Consider the following 22,043-nt stretch of genomic DNA (forward strand, 5'->3'; position numbering starts at 1 on the left):
AAATACATGTCAGCAGGTTAAACTGCTTAGTTTTACGATGGACTTGCTTATACCGAAAGCCAAATGAAGCATCCTGGTATAACTATATCACAAACCTATACCTATGATACAAAACCCATACAATTATTTTGTTTTCCAAAAGCATCAGAATTGGATTCTAATGCACTAAAAGCAGAAATATCAGAAATAAAATCAACTTACATTTTAGTCTCCCCTAAGACAAAGACAGTATGTCAAGAAATGTGATTTAAATGTGTCACCAGAGTGATTCATAAATTATTAATGAGTTCTCTGTTTGTAAATATCAGTTAGAAAATAGGTTCTGTAGCGTTTAGTATATTTTGGATGTCATCATTTAGAAATACATTATATTTATCTTTCTAAAAATGGTTGTCACTACTGGGAAGTTTTCTTCATTAAGCCTGTGACATCACAGCATGGATTACCAGTTGGGATAAAACCATTAAGTATTTCTTTCTAATTATGGACATAAGCTTCTCAACATATTTTTTCCCCAGCAGTGAGCAATAAAAAACTGGTTATTAGTGAAATTTGTACATGCCTCTGTTTAAAATCTGGTATTACTTTAAAAACTTGAAAATATATTCAATTACAGTTAAATTGTATTCACATCAAAGATGAAAACATTGGGATCAAAATATTATATTGCCATTGTTAATTAGGACATATGGAAGAATTTGTTAGATGTTTAATGAGCTTTTGTACATACATGCTTTTCTTCCTTACAACATTTTATTTGAAGGTACAGTTGCTTTGAAATTTCTGTGATAGTTCTTTAAAGATGACTGAATGGTGGATAAGACAAATATATGCATGAAGATTCTTATCTTTTCTCTTTATCAATAGAAAATACTGAAGGAAGGATGCTGATCTGTAAATGCTAAGCTCTGGTAATGAAGTAAATATACTTAAGAAGATTCTGGAAAACTCTATAATCAATCAAGCAAACAAAATTGGATAGTACCAAACTGTTCCATATATTATCCATGAATACAGGGTTGAGGGTAATTATTTGCAACTGAAACTCAGTCTTCAAAGAGGATCACAATAAATAAAATGCCAAGACTCCAGCCTTCTAAAAAAAAAATGCCTCTCTTAAGATGGCAGATTCTTAGATCATTTCCTCATATAAAATCCTTCTCAGGCTCATTTTCAAGAAGTAGTTTAGGTCACTGGGATGCTACCTTGAAATAGTTCTTTCATCGGAACATGAAGTGACTTCACACTTTAGTAACATCTGATATGTTGATTTTATTTTACCAGCTCTAGATGGTTTAGCTTTTCATGTCCTAGCCTTGATCTCAATTAAAATAATTAATAAATTAGGCAACTTAATACATTTTTTGAATGTTGGGAAGTACTTAAAACATTTTGGAAGTAATTGGCAATTTAAAGTTTTATTCCTAGAAGTTAATGAGAAAAAAGATCCTTACATGCCATTCATAAAAAGAATATAATTCAGCAGAAAAATAAGAAAAGATTTCACATTGTGAGTACAGACAGTCAAATAGCCTTTTTACATTCACCAATTAAAGAAGCAAAGCCTCTTTTAAATTACGTATTGAGAAAGATAATCATCTTTAGCCCGCTCAGGTGAAACAGTAGAACTGGCATATAACTGTCCTAAAACTGATAAAACAAACTTGAGGACTTACAATAACCTACAACATTTTCATTTAAACTAATAAACATCTTGACTTATAGACTCTAGTTAAAAATTTTTGCTCTAGCTCATTTTCCATATAAAAAACTTGTATAGATTTGTCAACCTAATAACCCGGTGTTCTCGTGATATACTATTTTGAGATATACATAGTATTTTGTGTTGTGTATATTTATATTTCAAATTATAAATCACAATTGTATATACATGTATGAATATATGATTATATTTATTTATATATAAAGATTATATTATATACATAAAATTTACATATATAAAAATGAAGCTTTAGGAAAAAATTATTTCAGAAAACATTTATGTACACAGGAGTACAGATATATATCATACGAGACTTCATGATACTCTCGTTTTCTCTTTCTCTTTCGATATTTTAACTTGAAAATGAAATGAGCAAAATTAATCATTAAATCTTTATGCCAGCACCTATTTGAGAAACATTGACTTATATTTACTGATGTGGCACTGACTTATATTTACTGATGTGGCACTCACACATGTAGAAACATAATATGTAAATCTCTTTCTCTGCAATAGATATGATATTCTAATCTAATATCCTAAAATCACACACCGATTATCTTACTTGGAGCTTCCAATATTACATTAACATGACGGAGTATGTTCTTACCTTATTTGAGCTCAAGCTGTGAATCCTATCACTAGAATAGCTGTGGGGTATTGGAGGGTCAGGGTAGTCCTCAGCACCTTTTGTGTTCTTCTTGACGACCTCCACATAGGAAACAGGGAAGATGCCTTGTCTGTTGGTTCCTGGGATTTTACCTTCATACCAGTTTTGATCAACTCTTTTAAGAAGAATAACTCGATCTCCCTGTTATGAATATGAGAAAAATGCATTAGAAACAGAGATAGAATAACATGAAAATATAATTGTCAATGTTTTCTATGAAAAAATAGGTTTCCATTTGGGCAGGTTTTATACCTTCAGTTTTTGTTTAATCAGGGGAGGGCAAGTAAGGTACTAGTGCTTACTAGAAAAATACACATGATCAACATATATGTAATTGAATTGTCCATTCAGGCCATTAGAATCTTCCCTAAGGATGCCTGGTTAATGTGAATGGGTTTATACTTGTTTATGCTGGTATTGTGTGAAATTATTTGTCTAAGTTATTTCAAAAAGCAGAATAGTGTAAAAGGTAATGTCTCAATGACAACAGGATTATTTTATCTCTGGCAGGTTCAGTGCATTGGCCTTCTGTAGGAAGAGCTTCAGAAAGTGCACCACAGCTTGCTGTGAGGGTCTGTCTGAAATGGGTTACAGAAAACACCTCTAGAAGGGAGAACATCGAATGGTACACCGTTTTCTTTTTTTATTTCTATTTTTTTTTTTTTTTTTTTTGAGAGGGAATCTCACTCTGTCACCCGGGCTGGAGTGCAGTGGTGTGATCATGGCTCACTGCAACCCCCACCTCCTGGGTTTAAGAATTCTCTTGCCTCAGCCTACCGAGTAGCTGGGATTACAGGCGCCCGCCACCATGCCCGGCTAATTTTTTGTATTTTAGCAGAGATTGGGGTTTCACCATGTTGGTCAGGCTGATCTCCAACTCCTGACCTCAAGTGATCTGACCGCCTCGGCCTCCCAAAGTGCTGGGATTGCAGGCATGGGCCACTGTGCCCGGCCCATTTTCTTCTTTAATCTACATGCGCTAAGTAGTGACAGAGTGAACTAAAGGGTTGGGGGAAAGACAGCGCCCTAGAATATCAATAGCTGTGACAAGACTGGCATTCCCCTGGTCTTCACCCTGACAATGGAAACCCAGCATCCATCTGAGTAGTTGGTGACCATTCCATACTTGTCATTAAAGATTTGAATAGAACCCTTGGCTTTCACAATAATAGAACTTTCTAGAATCACTTCCACCTGCCATGACCGAGCCAGTGCTGCAGAACTCAGTTTAAACTTTAACTCAAAACTACACGTAGCCTAGAAGTAGGCAGGCAAGTTGATGCTACCGGGCAAAAACTGCAGCTGCATTCAGCAGGTGATACAGAAGCTCGGGCAGCAGCACCTGATGGTGTGATGGAGCTGAAACAGTCATTAATCTCAGCCCAACAGGGCACCCTTCTTCAGGTGCTACCCAAGAAGAACTTCGACCTTGAGTAGCACTTGAAAGTTCTCTTTGTGTTGAAACGCTGGATGGTTGATTTTGTGTGCTTCACCACCGCTGAGCAGAACATACTCAAGAAAAGTCAGTCTCAGGCTGGATGCAGTCGCTCACGCCTGTAATCCCAGCACTTTGGGAGGCCAAGGCGGGTGGATCATGAGGTCAGGAGTTCGAGACCAGCCTGGCCAACATAGTGAAACCCCATCTCTACTAAAAATACAAAAATTAGCCAGGTGTGGTGGCGGGCACCTGTAGTCCCAGCTAATTGGGAGGCTGAGGTGGGAGAATCGCTTGGATCTGGGAGGTGGAGGTTGCAGTGAGCTGAGAGCACACATCGCACTCCAGCCTGGGTGACAGAGTGACACTCCATCTCAAAAAAAAAAAAAAAAGTCAGTCTCCCCAAATCTGAAAATTGCACCGATTTTCTAGTATACCAAGAACAGGTAGTTGCTAGGCTGTTGTGTGAGCTGTAAGAGGCATTGGTGAAGCCTTTCTGTAGAACATGAAACAGGAGACAGAGTTCATGTAATGCTCTGTGGTTCTCATGCTGGGTGGGGCAGCCCAGAGGGTAGGAAAGAAGGAATCGGCTGATGATGCAGAATTAAGACTGATGGGAGAGAATGAGACAAGGTTCTGCCAGGACCAGAACAAACCAGGACTGTGGTATTGCTCTTCATCACACCTGGCTAAGGATTTCACTAGTAGGTGTGGGTGGTCCTAGAGCCACTCTAAATATCACTATCTCGCCTGTGTTGTGTGCAGAGGCAGTTACCTCAAACAAATATATGTCATGTTTAGAAAGCAATAAGAATAATTCATTTATCATTCTCAATTATGTAAACTAGCAGGTTAAAAGAGGTTTTTGTTTGTTTGTGTTTTTTTGTTGTTGTTTTTTTTTTGAGATGGAATCTCGCTCACCTGCCTTGGCCTCCCAAAGTGCGGGGACTACAGGCGTGAGCCACCATGCCTGGCCTCGAGGCTTTTGATATTATTAAGAAGAGACACTAGGATTGGATGGGCTGCTAGAGAAATTTGGGTCAATTATGAGGCCCAAAGAAGGATGATCCAGGGAAGAGCACTGCAGAGATGGCTCTTAAAGCGGCTCCCCCAAGAGGAAGGATCTTCTTCACCTAGGACCGTTCCTAGATTCCAAGATAGAGGAAGATAAGCATTGGAATATCTTGTTTTTAAAAGACTGAAAAATAAGGCAGCAAAACAACATATTTTGAAGTGTATCGAAGTGCTTTTTCCTTTTGGGCTCCCGAATGTGTAAGTCCTTGATTTTCAGCCCCATGCCCGGCTTCCCAGACTAGGCCACAGAGGGAGAAGCCTGGTATCCCACGGGAACTCCTCTAAAAGGACACAGGGACCAGCAGGGAACCGTGACTCTGGGCTGCCTTAAGGAGTCCTTTGTAGAAAATAGGGTAAACATAAAAATGTCTAAAGAAAAAGATAACCTGTTTTAGTTTTGAAAAGATACAGCCTTTTCAAACCCACTGAAAAACAAACAAACAAAAACAAACAAACAAAAAACCAGCTGGGCTACCTTTCTCAGTGACAGCTCCACATTTGTGTCTGCGTTGAAGTTGTATTTGGCTATAGCTTCTCCGATTTCTCCGGGCTGGGCTGGCGGAGGTGGTCTTGCAGGCTGTGCTTTCTCAGGAGGCGTGAGTTTCTATGAAGGAAATAGTCATTTATTCTCAAATCTGCGGTGACCTTTGAAACCACCGCCATCCAAGAGAGAAAGGGAGAGGACCTACCTCTACGTATGAGATCGGGAAGATGCCCACTCTCCCGTGGTGTTCTCCCTCATACCAATTTTGATCAATTTTCCTGAGGATGTACACAGTATCTCCTTTCTTAAATGACAACTCCCTGGAAGAGACACGTTGACATGGTCTTTTTGTGATGTACAGCAATAATTCTCAAGATCAACACCCTCGCTAGATCTGCATTTGTTTGGCAAATATACTTACAATATTAAAAAATCCAATTGATATTGAGTCCGATTAGATAAGAATGATCCTTGCAAATTCTTAGAATGCACTTAAAACATTATAACTTTAGAAATGATTTCAAACAGAGTAAGTATAAACATTCCATTGGATATAAATCACAGACAGATTAATAAGAAGTTTAAAGGAGGGGACAGACTCTTGCTACTTTATCATTAGTTCAGAGAAGAGGCATTTTGAAGCTTGGAAAAATGATGGAATAGTTCTGCACTGATTTTTTTTTTTTTTTTGTCCTGAAGCTAGTTGGCTAGTTAGTTACTAGCCCCCCAGCCCCTTTTGATGTACTGAAGCTTACATGAAGGAAAACAAATATCATGTAGCCTCAGAATAGAAGTGCCAACACCAGAACAAATTTTATTTGTGGATCTTTGAAGTTGGTTGACAGGTATTTTAATACAATATCTTGATAAGGAATTTATTTTGTGTAACAGAAAAGATCTTACACTTTTAATTTTCAGTGGGGCACGAAGAATGTGTTTTAAGTGCAAAGACATATGCCAATGCTTGCCTTTCTATCTTTTATTTACAAGAAATAAAAATATTTTTAAGACACTATATTTTTCAATTTTGGCTGTTTCTAAGAAAATTGTAGGTATATTTGATTTGGGTATTTATAATTTTAAGTTATAATGACATTATGCATTTTGAATAATTCACACCTAAACTTATCACCTTCACTACATCAATTTTTCCTGGCTTAATCACCCAGGTGATTAGGTTGGTTCATTATTTTGCCTCCGCAATTATTCTTGGATGGAGGGCGATTAATTTGTATCTTCTCCCAAGAGCCTCATTTTGCAATACATCTGCCCTCCCACTCTGGAATCTTCTGCATTGTTTTGTTCAGAATTTTCATTTTTTAATCTTTTTAAAAAAAATTTTGGTTCAGAATTTTCAGTTGGATCATTTATTAGTATAGACCGTTTGATGGAGAGAGATTTATACCTGATGGAGAACACTTCTCATTGATTAAAAGAATTAATCGAAAAAATGGTGGTATATTAAAAGAATGATCACACATTTAGAAGTGCTAAAATCTTCACAATTGAAAATGTGTTAAATTTTCAGTAACCCTAAAAACAAAGAAGATTCATGGAGCTTTACATTCAAATACAGTGCTTCCTTCTTTTGTGCAAATGCCTAATGTAAAAAACAGAAAACAAAGCAAAGCAAGATATTTAATGTTCACAACAGTTTTATTTGTATTAGGTATGTTTTGTTTCTGGAAATGAGACTAGCTTTTTAAAATATAATATGAACATATGAATCAGAGGCAACCAATTTTTCAAAGCTATGAAAAAGACTCTTTTGTATTTGTACGGGTTGCGTTTAAAATTTTGAAGTCCTTAAGACACAGGAAAGTCTTACTCTTAAGTTTTCAAAACTGTGTCCCTCTCATCTCAGACCTAGAATTTTAAAGTCCCATTTGCTTTTTTCCCCTCACTTTTATTTTTATTTATTTTTGAGATGGAGTCTTGCTCTGTCACCCAGGCTGGAGTGCAGTGGTGTGATCTCGGCTCACTGCAAACTTCACCTCCCAGGTTCAAGTGATTCTCCCACCTCAGCCTCCTGAGTAGCTGGGATTACAGGCACCCACCACCACCCCTGGCTAATTTTTGTATTTTCAGTAGAGACGGGGTTTCACCATGTTGGCCAGGCTGGTCTCGAACTTCTGACCTCAAGTGATCCATCTGCCTTGGCCTCCCAAAGTGCTGGGATTACAGGCGTGAGCCACCGTGCCCAGCTGCTTTTTAAAATTAAGACTTCTCAGAAGACCTTGTGAGCCTTGGGTGGACACCCTTCCTACTTCACATCCCCTGCCATTCCTCAGGGTTTTATATATTTAAGAAAGCTATGGATTGATTTTTTACAAAGAAGAAATGAAACGTGTGCTCTGTAACATTATTTTATAAAATTGATATGCATTGTACAAATTGTCACACCATATCCACAGAACAGTAGTTAGGACCGGAGTGCAGTAGAAACAAAGCATCTTATTTCTCTAATTTGAAAAAAAAGATGTAAGCTTTTCTTCAGGCCAGATTTAAGCCATGTTCAACATCTTAATTTCTAAATAGGATTTTTCTTATCTAGTTCATTTCCTATCTCAGCAGCATTACCAAATTATGAGTGATTTATTTTTATATGTCTTCTGCCAGAGACAGTTTCTAGAGCTATTAACTCACATTATATGCATTTTTATGAGTAAATTATTTTGGTTATTATATATATATATTCAGTGTAAACAACATATAATAATTTAATGACAATTTACAATGAATTCAATATCTGTCTTGAATTCTACTGGAGACCAAAGTTGCTTAAAGGTCTGTGCACATAGGTCACAAAAAATCTGGGCAACTCCCTCTTATATAAGTCTGCTTATGTGCTTCCGCAACCACATGCCTATCTGCTGAGCAAAGAATAAAGGCAAAAGAAATATTGCAATTCAGGACGGTGAAAACACTGACACCAAAAGACCAAAGGAGAAAACTTTGCTCAGAATCTCTGAGCTTTGCAGGCTGAGGATGGAGACTTCAATACAGGAATCTTTGTACTAAGTTCTAGTCATCAACCCCAGAAACTATGCTTGGAATATTTGGATAAATAAATGTTATCAAATTCCCCCAGCTAGTGTTAATTACTCCCCAATACTTTATTTATTTACTTATTCATTCTTTTTTTTGAGACAGGGTCCTGCTCTGTTGCCCAGGCTAGAGTGCAGTGGCGCAACCTCAGCTTATGGCAGCGTCTACCTCCCAGTGAAGCAATCCTTTTGCCTCAGCCTCCTGAGTAGCTGGGACTATACAGGTGTATGCCCCCATGCCTAGCTAATTTTTATATTTTTTGTAGAGACATGGTTTTGCCATGTTGCCCAGGCTGGTTTTGAACTCCTGGGCTCAAGCCATCTGCCTGCCTTGGCCTCCCAAAGTGCTGGGATTACAGGCATGAGCCACTGTGCCTGGCCCCCAATACTTCATTAATTCATTATTGACACAAAAATTCTAAAAACAAATATTCCTAAATTCTTTTTGTTTTTCCTATCCTTTAGAATTCATTGTGTTCTACCTAACATGTTTAATGTAATTTAAAACTCAGTAATTCTCAACTAAACTTAAAATAAAAGGTAATTCTGAAGGAACCATTTAATTAGAGTAGATTGCTGCATTGGGAATTAGACCTCATTTGTAACACATCCTACTGCAATGCTTATCTCTTAAAGCATTACTAACATTTAAAACCACCTTAAATCATATGATGAGTATTTATCTTACTTACTTAGATGTCTGAGCCTTAAAATCATAAACAGCTTTTGCAGGCAATTTCTGAAAAGGAAGATAAACAATTAGCACTAATTTAAAATTTGAATTTTCTACAAGAAAGTAGTTTAATGTGCCTTAAAGAAAAAGGAAACCTCAGGGAATCATCAAACATATGTAATGTCAATCCTGTAAGCAATTTATAAATAAGTCCATTCATTCTTCATTTAGATATTTAAGCTATAATAGGAATATAATAGAAGGCTTATTCACCATCATATTTAATCTTAGGAACTAAGGTAGATTAATGTTATAATGAGAGAATAAAATGCCGGCAGAGGTTTGCATCCTAGGCATCATTTTGGCTGTTACAAAGGCTTTTCCTAGGATAAATGTGGAGGGTCAACGGCTCTATGTTCTATGGAGATTGACACAGCTCCCTCTGAATCATAATAAAAGGACCAGATGTCATAAAAGAAGTAATCATTCCCTTCATTAGACACTTATTAACATATTAGCAAAAAATATTAGCTCAATTATCACTGGGAGGCTGGTTAGTGGGCAAAAGTATAGGTGTGATCATCTTGCATTCCCTAGAGGGCTCAGGAATCCTTCAACACTCTGTCCACCAGCCACTCGTCTTTTAGTTGTGATGTGATGTGACACGTGCCCATCCTCAAACTCTGGGGGCCACAGATCTCCCTGAGGTACCCTGTACCCTATAGCTAGCTAGGCCAGCTCTTCCTTCCCCACCAACCAACAATCCCTTCACTCCATTCTTTTTCCCCATGACTCTGGTGAACTTTAGGAATCCTGGACCATTTCTAACTTCTTTGGGGATCCCACAGGCTCTGGACTACATCAGATGCCTATAAGATCCTCTGGAGCGGCTGCCAGTCCAAGTCCAGCTTTTAGTTTCCATCCAGCCCTCATGGCTCCAAGGCAGTTTGAGCAAGAACTCTAGCCCCGGCTCAGGGCCCTGGACAGAGTTCAGTTGGTGGGTGGTTCCCAGGGGCAGTATCCCGAGAACTGGGCTGGTTAAAAGCTCTTTTTAGGGATCCTCTCCAATAAAAGGAAGCCAGCAAAAATGATTTCTGTAGGCTCTGTATTGATTTACAACACAGTTGACATCAGGCTTTCTCCTAGACCAGCGGGCCAAGAAATTGTAGAGGAAACCTATTGCCTCCACGAGGTGCCCTAACTCAGGACACTTTTAGGTCATAATGGTTAAGTTCATGGGCATCAGGTCAAGACTCGGAGAGGCCTCATGGCCAAAACTGGGCCACCACTAGGGAAGACCCACAGCTAGGGTCAGGGTGTGGACTGCTTCTAGGGTCAGAGTTGCTATGCTCGGGCCCCAAGGAAAATTGTTTCTAGTTTCTCAGTATTTTCACATTTCCTGTCCGAGTTCGTTACTGGTTTGGGATAATTTTTGGCTGGTAAGTGCTGTATCAAGTGTGTTGCTGTAAAAGACTCCAATGCTATTAAATTAACTACCTCTTTTTCTGGAGTTCCTCTTCTTTCCCTTGGTGCACTTCTCCCCATGTCAGTCAAAGTGGATGAGTAACTTCTAGGGGACTCACGGTCTATTGGAAAGAACAGGGCCAGTCATGGTGAGTATCCACTTAATTACAAGCCAACTTGTTCCGCCATTTTCCCTGGTGGCCACTATTTTTTTCCCCAAATTTGGAGAGACATCGTTATTGAACACATGGGCATAAAACTCATAGGTCATTATAAAGTTGTGAAATAAGACACAAAACAAGAGCATTTCAAAAGGAAAAATATCTGAGGTTGCAGAATTATTATAATTGTCTATATAAATATGATTACTACATTGCTGATCAATTATATTGCCACACCCAGTAAGACAATTTATAGTTAGAGGGATTTTTCATATAAAGTTTTTCCAAAGCTTTCTGTTTCTATGCCTTTGCTTCTTATTTATAATTACTATTATAAGATTTATAGAGGATGGAGAATTTGAAAATAGCAACAATTTGTAGAAAAAGAAACATTTTGTGGAGTAATTTAAGACTGTAGTAATGAAAAAGAAAGAGATAAAACCAAAGAAAGTATGAGGATGACAGGAGGGTGGTGATGAACATTCTCCTTCTGCCTTACTCTCCCCTCTTCACTCTTCCTCTGTTTTTAAATACTTATTGAATCTTAAGATGCCATACTGTTTATCTACGACCTTCCTTTGTGCCCAGATGATAAACACCTTATCAGAAAGCAAAGAAACAAAGAGATATTGTTTCTTCTTACTCCAAGCAAAAAAGGGATAAACAGAAAGCATCATGTCAGTTGCCAAATTGCTTATGAAATATTGAATTATTTTTGTTCATCTTAAAGCAAAGCATAAATAATCACATTACAAAATTTTGATTGCATGTAGTTCTTAATAGTATCTTATACCTTTTGCACTTACGTGACTTACATATGGAGATGTAACTAGACATTAAAAGTATTCCAGTAGTCTATGTTATAGAATTTTATCAGTACCACTGGGTCAGTATTTGTCAATTCTTTCTTTTATCCCTTAAATAAATCTAGTTATCCAGACTAACAAGAAGCATTAAAAATAAAATTTATTTTATCCATCTATGAAAGAATTTAAAGTGCTGATTCATAATAAGAAAACATTGTTTTAGGATTTTGACTACTTTGATGATGTAAATTCTAAGTTAATATACTTTTATGATCATAGGGCCTCCTAATGATCATAAATTTTAAATTACTTTTTCTAACCCATGGAATATAAGCTATTTTTCACTTGGGTGAAACACAATTGGAAAGTAAATATTTTACTAAAAAACAAAATACTTTTAAATGCATTTCAAAGCCCTTTCAAGTTACGTTTCAAAAATGTACTCCTATCTGCACATAAAATTGAGAGATGGTTATATTAGGATATTAAAAACCTGGAGAAGGTAGCTAATTTGTTAAAAAATTGGATTCTGACACATTTCAATTAGTGAAAATTTTCAATTGTAGAAATTGATTTTTTAAATTCTAATTTATTATTTTGAAGCATGTTGCTTCAGTCTAAGGGTAGGCAAAGATAAACGTAAGTGTATAGTATAGCAAAAGTGAAAGCAAACATAAAGACTAAGTAGATTTGTGCAAGTTAATTAACAATCGAGCCATATTTGACACTAGTATGAACTGTGAATTATGTCTTTTTTTGTCTGAGATTATATTTTATACTATAAATTCTGAATTATTAGGGGTTTGAATCCCTTTTCTGTTATCTACTCTCTGTGTGACCTTGGACAAATTTCCTTTCCTCTCTGGGCCCAACTTCCAAAATTGAAAATGGCTTTTGAAATAACACCCATTTCATAGGCCTATGCCAGTTTTATTAGATAACGTATGTAAAGCACTCTGTAGTGTCTGGTGCCTAGAAGTTTCTCTGTTGACCAACTTTCAGCCCGGAATGTTCATTCCAGCCTCTTAAAATTTATGTAGTGAACAGATGCGCTGTAAGAATTAATGAAAATAATTGGTCACAAACATTAAAACACCCTGGGCTGTAAGTTATATAAATCTCAAAAATAGTCCTCTGCCTTTCAATTGCTATGTATTCTTGTGTTGCCACTTCAAAGTTATCTATGAAAATAGAGTTTAGAGTCACTGTTAGCCTGAATAGTGTAATTCAAATTTCAATACAGGACTGTTTTAGCAGAAAGAGAAAGTGAATGAATTAAGTAATGGAAAAGAGAAAATGAATACACTAAATGGTGGAAATGGGACTTTTATATATACAGCTTAAAGATACATTCACAAAAATTTTATCACCATTGTGTCCTTGAAATGGAGAAAGCTATTAAACACACCCTAATTTCTTCGTGTCCATCAATTACTAATCACACATTTCAGTTTTGCTTCTTGAATGTTTTGATATAGTATCTTCTATATAGAATGTGAGCAAATTATTTATTAACTGAATGAATATAAAGTTTTAAAGTTAATATAAACATTTTTAAAAGGCTATTTGTGGAACTATAGGTTTTGATTCATGTCACAACGTAATTTATTGTCTCAATGTGAGTAGTGGTTGTTTCAACCCTAATGCTGAGCTACAAAATGGCCTTCCCTCTCGTTTTTGAAAGAGTAAATTTTTGTGAATTGATGATCACTTTAAGCCACACATCAAGTCCAAATATCGCATGGGCAAATGAGAAATATTCAGTAAGACATATTTGCACAACAAGTTTTTGCTTCACAACACATAACGACGCCAAATGGTCTCCCAGCTCGGGAGTGATGAGATGTTGGAATGGAAAATGAAAGAGCTGGAGGGTGGGTCTCTGAACCACAAGGAAAAAGAAAGAAAAGCTCATCCACCTTGGAGCGCACCGCCACGGTCTTGGTGGTGGTAGCTGTTGCTGGCTGTGTCCCCGTCTTGGAAGGAGGCACTGTGGGGCATTCTCCCGCAGTCATCCTGGTAGGGTGGACAGTGAATAGCACCATCTTGAGACAGTGGGTGGAGAGGCTGGTGCAGGGGGCTCCTCCTCAGCGCTCTCAGGGATGAATTCCTGTCGGGAACATCTGGCAGCAGCTCACTGATGAGGCGGTGCAAGATGCTGTTGTCCGGCAAGCTCCCCCTTTTCTTTTCAGCTTTAATTTGGTCACAAATGTCTTTAAGGGCAGAGTCCAGAGCCTCAAACACAGATGCTTTACATTTTGCCTTTTCAGTCTGTTTCTTAGGAGCTGAATTTTTTTTCCTCCGGAAAGGCACAGGACTGACTAGAAAAGCAAGTTTAGAAAGGCCAGGGTCCATTTCTTGCCTTCTGGGCTCCTCGGTGTTTTCGTGTCTGGCTCTTTCGTGTTTTAACATTGTGGTAAATCGAGTGTAGGAGGCCGGGCACCTGCCTTTGCAGGAGCTGATGAGGTGGCGGTGGTGGTGGTGGTGGTGGTGATGGTGGTGGTGGTGGTGGCTGGATCCGTAAAAGCTTTCGGAGGATGTGAAGGAAAAGTGATCAAAGTCACTTTCACTGCAGAAGGATGACCCCTCTAGGTGAATGTAGTCACTGTGGTCAGACACAACCCCGTCCTGGTCGCTGTCGGAAAACTCCACGTGTGCTCGGGGCTGCTCATCGCTGGTGACTTCAATGTGAATGGGCACCAGGGCGCTGGACTGGCAGCCTCGCTGGCCCTGAGCGGGGCGTCCACTTTGATTTTCCTCCTCCAGCAAATACTCAATGGAAAACCGCCTCTTGGGACATAGGCCATTTTGCGGTGGTTCTAGGGTTACGGGCGATAGCATGTCGTCCCCTAAATTTGGCATGGATTTGGACTTCTGGATCAGCTTTTCGAACTCGGAAATGCGTGTGGGCACCATGTCCCGGGGCACCTCCTCCGTGGAGGACTGGCTCCAGGCGTGCAGCAGGCCCTGGTGCTGCTGCTCGCTCTCGTACTGCAGAATCCTGGACTTCACGGAGCAGATCACCTCGGAGTTCATCAGGTCCTTGCGGTTGATGCGGTGCATTTTCTTGTACATCTTCAGGAACCCCGGGGCGCTGCGGGCTGACCGGTGTCTGGTCCTCGATCTGCCATTACTGCGAACCTCCTGGATGTGGGGGGACCCCCACGCCATGGGGCAGCTCTCCTTGGAGTCCTCTTCACATAACAGGGAGCCCATGCTTTCCGACTTGATTTTCGGGTCCGGGAAGCTATCGCAGTCATCGTTTAGGAGATCGTCACAGCTCCGGGATTTGATTTTGGGAGAGACGGTTTCTTCCGTGCTGCTCCAGATTTCTGCGTTTTGCCGGGCCATTTGCCAGCCGTTCTTGAAACTAATGGCTCTTGGTGAGTCCCGAGGGACATCCAAGTGCTGTCTGTAAGTGCTACAGTAATCTAACTCACTGGAGGGGTTGCCGTTGAGCCCTGAGTAACTGCAAAGGGATGGACATATTTTGCTATCATCCCCACCTTTTAATCCAGAGCAGCGTGGTAGAAGAGAGACATTTGGAGAAGTTAAAAGGTTCACAAAGAGAGGAGAGCATGTCAGTAAGCATCAGACAGCACAGCAAGGAGAAAGCAGTTAGTGTGTTTTAATCTAGATGCCGACTGTTCGCACATGGAGCTTCAACTCTAGAGACGAAGGTCTAATTCTAAAGCGAGCTAATACTTTTTCAGTGAATGTAGCTTTGCAGAGAGAGTTGACAAAACTATGTATAAGAAGTAACTGATGTCAGCAAATACACCTACTTCTACTGCATAATTCATACACCTTTCTGACAATATTGTTTGCCAAAACACAATAGTGCTGCTTCAGCTGATAGCATGATCTGGTAGTAAAGGTTTAACAATTAGTGTCAAAAGTGTTATACCCTTACTCAATTTAATAGGGCCGGAATTTGAGCCTCATTTGATTCGTAATGATGCATAGGTAAAGAAGGGTTTATACATTTACATCGAATTAATACGCTCATGACTATACCAAATAATTTTTTGTGGGTTTTAGATTTTAAAAGCTATAAGGCAAAGTATTCTCCAAAATTGCAAAATCAAAATGCTGTGAACTATTGCTGCTAACATTTTTCTAGAAAAAAATAGCTAAAGCTCTTTAAACAAACTAATTTACCTCTTCAATTGCTCTACCTTTAACCTCTTATTAGGTACATAATTCTCATAGGAAAACTGAATATAATGCAAAACTTTCATCAGAGGTGCATATATCATGTTTTTTTTCTCGGAAGAGTTCTTTGAAAAATCATTTGCAATTTGATAATAGAGATCTACACTTGGCCTCAATTTTGAATAGCTATGGAAATGTTCTTTTGCTTTGCTGAGTCAACTAATAAATGGAGAGCCAAATTATATCTAACAGGACATTTTCTTCCTAGAAATAAAATCTAATGGAGGAAAATATCTCTATTCAATACTTATACCTTACAATGTTCTCTAAATTCTTTAAAAGTAGATAAGCACATTAGGTAGATCTGCACTGTCTGGGAAAGGAAGTTGATTTAACATTCCCTGTGATAAAACAAATATCTACATTTATCAGAACCCTTTTAACTTTTGGCTAGTATCCAAGAATAATAGGTCAATGGCATTTCATGACCTACTTGTTACCTTAAGATATTCATTTGAATAAGTGAGTTGAATCTGATAAGGCATCTCTGCTCCTCAGAGGAAAGATGTGATGGATGGGGCTCACATGCCCTGAACCATCAGCTGATATCACAGCTTTACAAGGCCTTAAAAGGGCTAGGCATCCACCTACTCAGAGTCCAATCATCACGACCAGAATACCTTTTGCACACAAATCAGCTACCACTTTTAACTACCATGTGGCAATCGTTTTAGTGACTATAGTTGATAGGTGTAGCTGAATCGGTCTGGTTTTATAGAAACTTACATTAGAGCTCAATTTCTTTACACATTTCAAAATCTCTTTCTCTTCTCTTTCAATCCCAAGATATTAGAGGAGATTGTGGGGTCCCACATTTGGTAGAGCCCTAGCTCCCTGTAGGGGCTGGTTCAATCCTCACTCTCCATCTCAGAAATATTCGTGTCCTCAAGGAATACCAGTAAATGGTCTTCCAGAAACCAGAAGGAGTGACTTACTCCTTTCAACAGTGAGCTCCCTACACTTGCAGAGAGGAGATGGGCCATCCAGAAAAAAAGGCTGGGTGATTCCTCAGTGATGTAATTATGGTTTGGGACCAATTAGTCCTGACTGTGAACTGCTGTGAACTGACCACTATGTTACATTGCAGGAGGTGTATGCTCCACTGTTCATGTGAAGGTGGCCCAAAATATACAGCAAATGGCTAAAGAAATTAATAGGTCGGATTTTTTTAAAATCTAGAATTGAATAATTTTTTAAAACCCTCCAAACCAATGTATATTTTAGGCAACAATTTGCTCTGTTGCTGCTTGTGATTTCTATCCTATAAATTTGACTGATTTGTTAGTTGTAGAAACATTAGAAAATTTTCACTATATGTCAATGTTTACAAAATACATCTTTTAGTAGCCTGATGATACATTATTTGATACTTTGAATTTGTTTAGAAAGGGATCTATTTGGGGGAAAAAAGCATTAGCAGATGCTAGTCAGAGTTCTTTAAGCAACCTAAGTGGCTCGCCAGCTTGAGTCAGTCTGGGTGGGAAGAAAGCTATTGTTCTAAAACTATATTTTATTCCAGACACTGTAGGTGGGAGCTGGCACATGCCACTATCACTGGGCCAGCTTTCACACAGTGCTCTAGGCTAAAACGTAAACTAGTAAATTGTTGTGTTTTCATTTACTATGCTCACCTTTTGCTCTTGATGGGGAAGAAGGAGAAGAGCTAGTGAAAGACTTTGTAAGAGAGGTGCTTGATCCTGGGAGGTCCACTCGGCCTGGGCTAGTCCTGCTCGAACTTTGATCTCCCAAGCCCCGTGGTGGACCCACTGCAGGCTCGCTCTTCCTCCGCTTCCTGAAGTCACTGGCCATGCTTGCAGAACTGAAAGAAGGAATCAGATCTGTTTGATTGGCACTGGAGGAGGTTCGGGTGTGCACCAGAAAACCCGGTGGAACGTGCTAGTGACAATGGCGTAACTCCTAAACCTCTATCCCCAAAACTGCATTGCTAGGAACTCATCCCTTGATGTTCAACGTGATTTCTCTAGAAAGATCTTTTAAAAAATGAATAGACCTTATTATTTATTTTGAGATGGCTTCTGGCTCTGTCACCCAGGCTGGAAGCGCAGTGGTGCAATCACAGCTCACTGCAGCCCCAAACTCCTGGGCTCAAGGGAGACTCCCGCCTCAACCTCCTGAGTAGCTGGGACCACAGGTGGGGGCCACCTCACCTGGCTAATTTTTAAAAATTTCTTATTTATGTAGAGACAGAGTCTCACTATGTTGCCCAGGCTGGTCTCAAACCCCTGAGCTCAAGTAATCCTCAAGCCTCAGTCTCCTGAAGTGTTGGGATTACAGGCGTGAACCACTGTGCCCGGCCAACTAAATTTGTTTAGGGCAGTTTTAGGCTTACAGAAATAATGACTGGAAAGTGTAGAGAGTTTCCTTATAGTCCCTTTCCTCTTTCACAGTTTCCCTTATCATTTACTTATTCTTTTGGTGGGTACATTGTCACAATTGATGAATCTATCCTGATGCGTCGTCACCCCAAGTCCATAGTTTACATTTGAGTTCATGTTTTGTCTTAAACATTTTATGGGTTTTGAGAAATGTATAATGATGTGTGTCCATCCTTAATGTGTCAATCATATAAAATAGTTTTCCCGCCATAAAAAGCTTCTGTCCTCCAGCTTTTCATCCCTCCCTTCCTCCCGCTCATCCTGGCACCCATTGATCTTTCCACGGCCTCCACAGTTTTGCCTTTTCACCATGCCCAGTTGATATCATGCAGAATGTGGCCTCTCAGGTTGGCTTCCTGCACTCGGTGATACACTTTTAAGGCTCCTCCATGTGTTTTTTGTCACTTGATAGCTCATTTCTTTGTATTGCTGAGTCACATTCTATTACATGGATGCGCCACAGTTTATGTATCCATTCACCTGTTGAAGGACATCTTGGTTGCTTCCAACTTCTAGCAATTATAAATAATGCTCCTAAGAAAACCACCTGCTGGTTTTTGTGTGAACCTAAGTTTTTAAACATCTTTGAACGTCAAAATTCTCCTATAGTGTAATATGTTGATTGAGAATTCAGTGCTATAATTTGTATCTTGTATCTTTTCTCTATAAAGTGGAGTTCTAACAACATGAATATATCCAGAGGGGCATACCAAATACAGGAAATAACTGAAAAAAAAAAAAAAAAGACATCAAGAGAGGAAAATCTCTCTCACCTCAAGGGTTGCCTGCAGCTTGTCCTATCATCTCTATCATCTTAGCTTTAGAAGATGTTATATTGGAATTCCAACATTTTTTATTTAAATAATGAATGAAGGCTGAGTATGATGGCTCACGTCTGTAATCAAGTACTTTGGGAGGCCAAGGCTGGAGGATGGCTCAAGGTCAGGAGTTTGAGACCAGCCTGGACAACCTAGTGAGACCCTGTCTCTACAGAAAATAAAAAAGTTAGCCAGTTGTGCCATGTGCCTGTAGTCCCAGCTATTCAGGAGGCTGAGGTGGGAGGATAGCTTGAGCCCAGGAGTTCGAGGCTGCAGTGAGCCATGATTGCACCGCTGCACTCCAGCTTGGGCAACAGAGCAAGACCCTGTCTCATCAGTCAGTCAATCAATCAGTACCAGTAATCTGGTCAGCAAATTAACTATTAAAGATTCCTTCCCCTCAGTTGCATAAAATACTGTCAATAGTCTAGAACAGCAGGGAGTTTCTGTCATGGTTTTGAGTTTGAGTACAGTATCATTTAAGACAAATGTTAATGAATGAAGCCACACATGGCACAGCACACTTGTGCATGAAATCACTGGATTCTTAGACAAGACTTGTGTAGACAACAGTGATAATAGCAACAGCGGCAACCGCAGCTCCTATGGAGCCCAGCAGAATGCTATGTGCTTTCTTTATGTTTTTGTCTTATTTAGCCCACACAGCAAACCGATGAGGTATATGCTGTTATCTCAGCTTTACAAATGGTAAAGCGAATACATGTGTCTGGGATGTACGGAAGCAAGCGGAGAGGCAGACCTCAGAACTGGTTTGTCCTCTTCTGAAGAGGATGCATCTCCTAGACCTGTTTTTGCTGGGACTGTCCTGTCATGTGAGGGTCTGTGTGTCTTTACGGCAATCTGTAGATTAGATTAAAACTCCAAAATTCAAATATTTTAGGTGCATAGATAGAGGCACAAGATAAAAAGGAGGGGTTCCAGAGTTCCTTTCTCAGGGATGTTATTGCAGTTGGATGGCACTCAGAAACCCAATTTATGATTGACCCAATTCACAAAGAAATCTACATAGAAGGGTAAATTAATGCTACTACATAAATATTTGTTATTGATGTTACAATATGGCTGGGAGTTTGTATTATTCAATATTACTATTGAACTATGTCTGAACATGTCTGAATTTTGTGATTTGTTTTTTTTTTTTTTTTAGACTGAGTCTTGCTGTGTTGCCAGGCTGGAGTGCAGTGGTGCAATCTCGACTCACTGCAACCTCCACCCTCCCAGGCTCAAGCGATTCTTCTGCCTCAGCCTCCTGAATAGCTGTGACTAGAGGGGCATGCCACCATGTCTAGCTAATTTTTGTAGTTTTAGTAGTGATGGGGTTTCACCACGTTGGCCAGGATGGTCTCAATCTCTTGACCTCATGATCTGCCCCCCTCGGCCTCCCAGCTGCTGGGATTACAGGCGTGAGCCACCGTGACTGGCCATGAATTTTGTAATATTTTTTAAAAAGTGTGATATTTAAAGCTAACAGAACTTACTTCAGGCCAACTCTGAGGGAAGTTAGGCCTAGTGGGTGACAAGCTATCTTGCCTCAATTTCTTTTTTTTCTCTCTCCTTGCCAACTGTGTAAACTTGGTAAGTTACTAAGCCTAGGTGTCACTTTCCTCAGAGATAAAGTGGGGACAATAGTATTTAACCATAGTGTTGTCTTAGGATTGAATATGTTTTGTACTTATGCCTCATTTATTGGTAGTATTAATAAAAGCATTTCTGATTTGTGTGGTCAGAGTATGATTAACAAATATGTGTATAACACTTTTTAATCTATAATTTTTTTCAAATATATTATTATAAGGGCCATTTAACAACATTGAAAATTAGTTACTTATAATTCCCATCTAAAGAAAAGAAAACTGGGTATAGGGGAGTAAGGGAAGAGAAGGATTTCTCAGTCTGTGAAGGAATTTATAATTAGTTCACTAATTTTTTAGAAATTCTTGAAATGATCATATAAAATGATGCTGAAACAAAATAAAACAACTTCATGAGGCATGGTACTTCAAATAAAAATGAGTGATATATGATACTCATTACTACTTCACTGAATAATTTTATTGTTGAAAAAGAAACCACTGGTATAGAATATTCTGCTACAACATAATAAGATTCTTACCTCATGGGTCTTTCCAGGCTTCTGTCTATAGAGGACTGATACAAGGAGGCCTGTTAAGATAGGATAATAGCGCCATGAAAAATTTTACCGTGGCAAAATTTTGTTCACTTGTCAACATTAAATTAGGTATCCTAAAAAGAATGTTATAAAAATTGAGGTTGAAAGTACCATTCATTATGACTATAAAAATGTCTTCCCAAAGAGATATCATGCGACCTGATTTCTACTTGGGACCTATCTGCTTTCCCTTCTGATATAATGCATTGCAGTTCTCTGTGTAGCTCAAATTATCCACAACCCAAGCATTGCATGGGGGGAAATTAATAATATTTTCTCAGGGACACTGAAATAAGAGCTAAAGTTATCCTACAACCTGAACTGCAGAATCTTACCTGTTGACTGTAAATAGAAATTTCCTACAGAAAGGAATGGTTTGATGTTTTAAAAAATTTGTAGTCATCATTCAATCCTTATAAAACATCACATTTTAAAGTTTTTGTTATTGTTGTTACCAAGTATTGTCTTCAGAATGTAACACATAAGCAGAACTTAAGACACCATTCATCTGTCAACATAGAGATGACGTTTAAATAAAACCCACAGAGTTTGACTTTAAGAAACTAAAGTACCTGGTACTTCAATCAGGTAAATAGTTATACTTTTACAATTAGGTGAGTTCAGGGTTAGTTTAAAATAAATGAGCTAATGAAGCAAAATATAACTTTTTTAAAGTGCACTTTTAAATTTTTCCTTCATTCTGAATAATACACTGAAATAGATAGTAAGCAAAAATGATAACATGAATTTTTTATTTTCCATGGCATCTGCTGGGATAATTGCTAAAATATCTAAAAGGCAAGAGAGGACACTGAGCTATCCAGTGTTTGAGGTGACACTGTGGTATGATGTCCAGAAAGCATAGGGAGATGGCTGGGTGCAGTGG

The 22,043-nt window shown here is 38.8% G+C and overlaps 1 protein-coding gene across 50 annotated transcripts in view; it reads right to left on the reverse strand.

Annotated features, from left to right (window-relative positions):
- SORBS2 (sorbin and SH3 domain containing 2) overlaps positions 1 to 22,043 on the reverse strand; it is a 370,848-nt gene that overhangs the window by 24,021 nt on the left and 324,784 nt on the right. For 40 of the 50 annotated variants that reach the window (XR_010156778.1, XM_016952610.4, XM_063810053.1 and 37 more), the window contains 8 exons: positions 21,101 to 21,150; positions 17,384 to 17,571; positions 13,457 to 15,043; positions 10,604 to 10,692; positions 9,126 to 9,172; positions 5,592 to 5,706; positions 5,378 to 5,506; positions 2,334 to 2,534 (listed from right to left, as the gene is read on the reverse strand). Coding sequence is in view for 49 of the 50 variants with exons in the window: in XM_016952610.4 (XP_016808099.3) it covers positions 2,334 to 2,534; positions 5,378 to 5,506; positions 5,592 to 5,706; positions 9,126 to 9,172; positions 10,604 to 10,692; positions 13,457 to 15,043; positions 17,384 to 17,571; positions 21,101 to 21,150 (2,406 nt within the window). In the remaining variant the exon portion in view is untranslated. The remainder of the gene's footprint in view (positions 1 to 2,333; positions 2,535 to 5,377; positions 5,507 to 5,591; positions 5,707 to 9,125; positions 9,173 to 10,603; positions 10,693 to 13,456; positions 15,044 to 17,383; positions 17,572 to 21,100; positions 21,151 to 22,043) is intronic. The other 10 variants (XM_054683573.2, XM_054683580.2, XM_054683578.2 and 7 more) reach the window with 1 other exon arrangement.

Source organism: Pan troglodytes, chromosome 3, assembly GCF_028858775.2.
Source record: "Pan troglodytes isolate AG18354 chromosome 3, NHGRI_mPanTro3-v2.0_pri, whole genome shotgun sequence".
Classification (NCBI taxonomy): Eukaryota; Metazoa; Chordata; class Mammalia; order Primates; family Hominidae; genus Pan; species Pan troglodytes.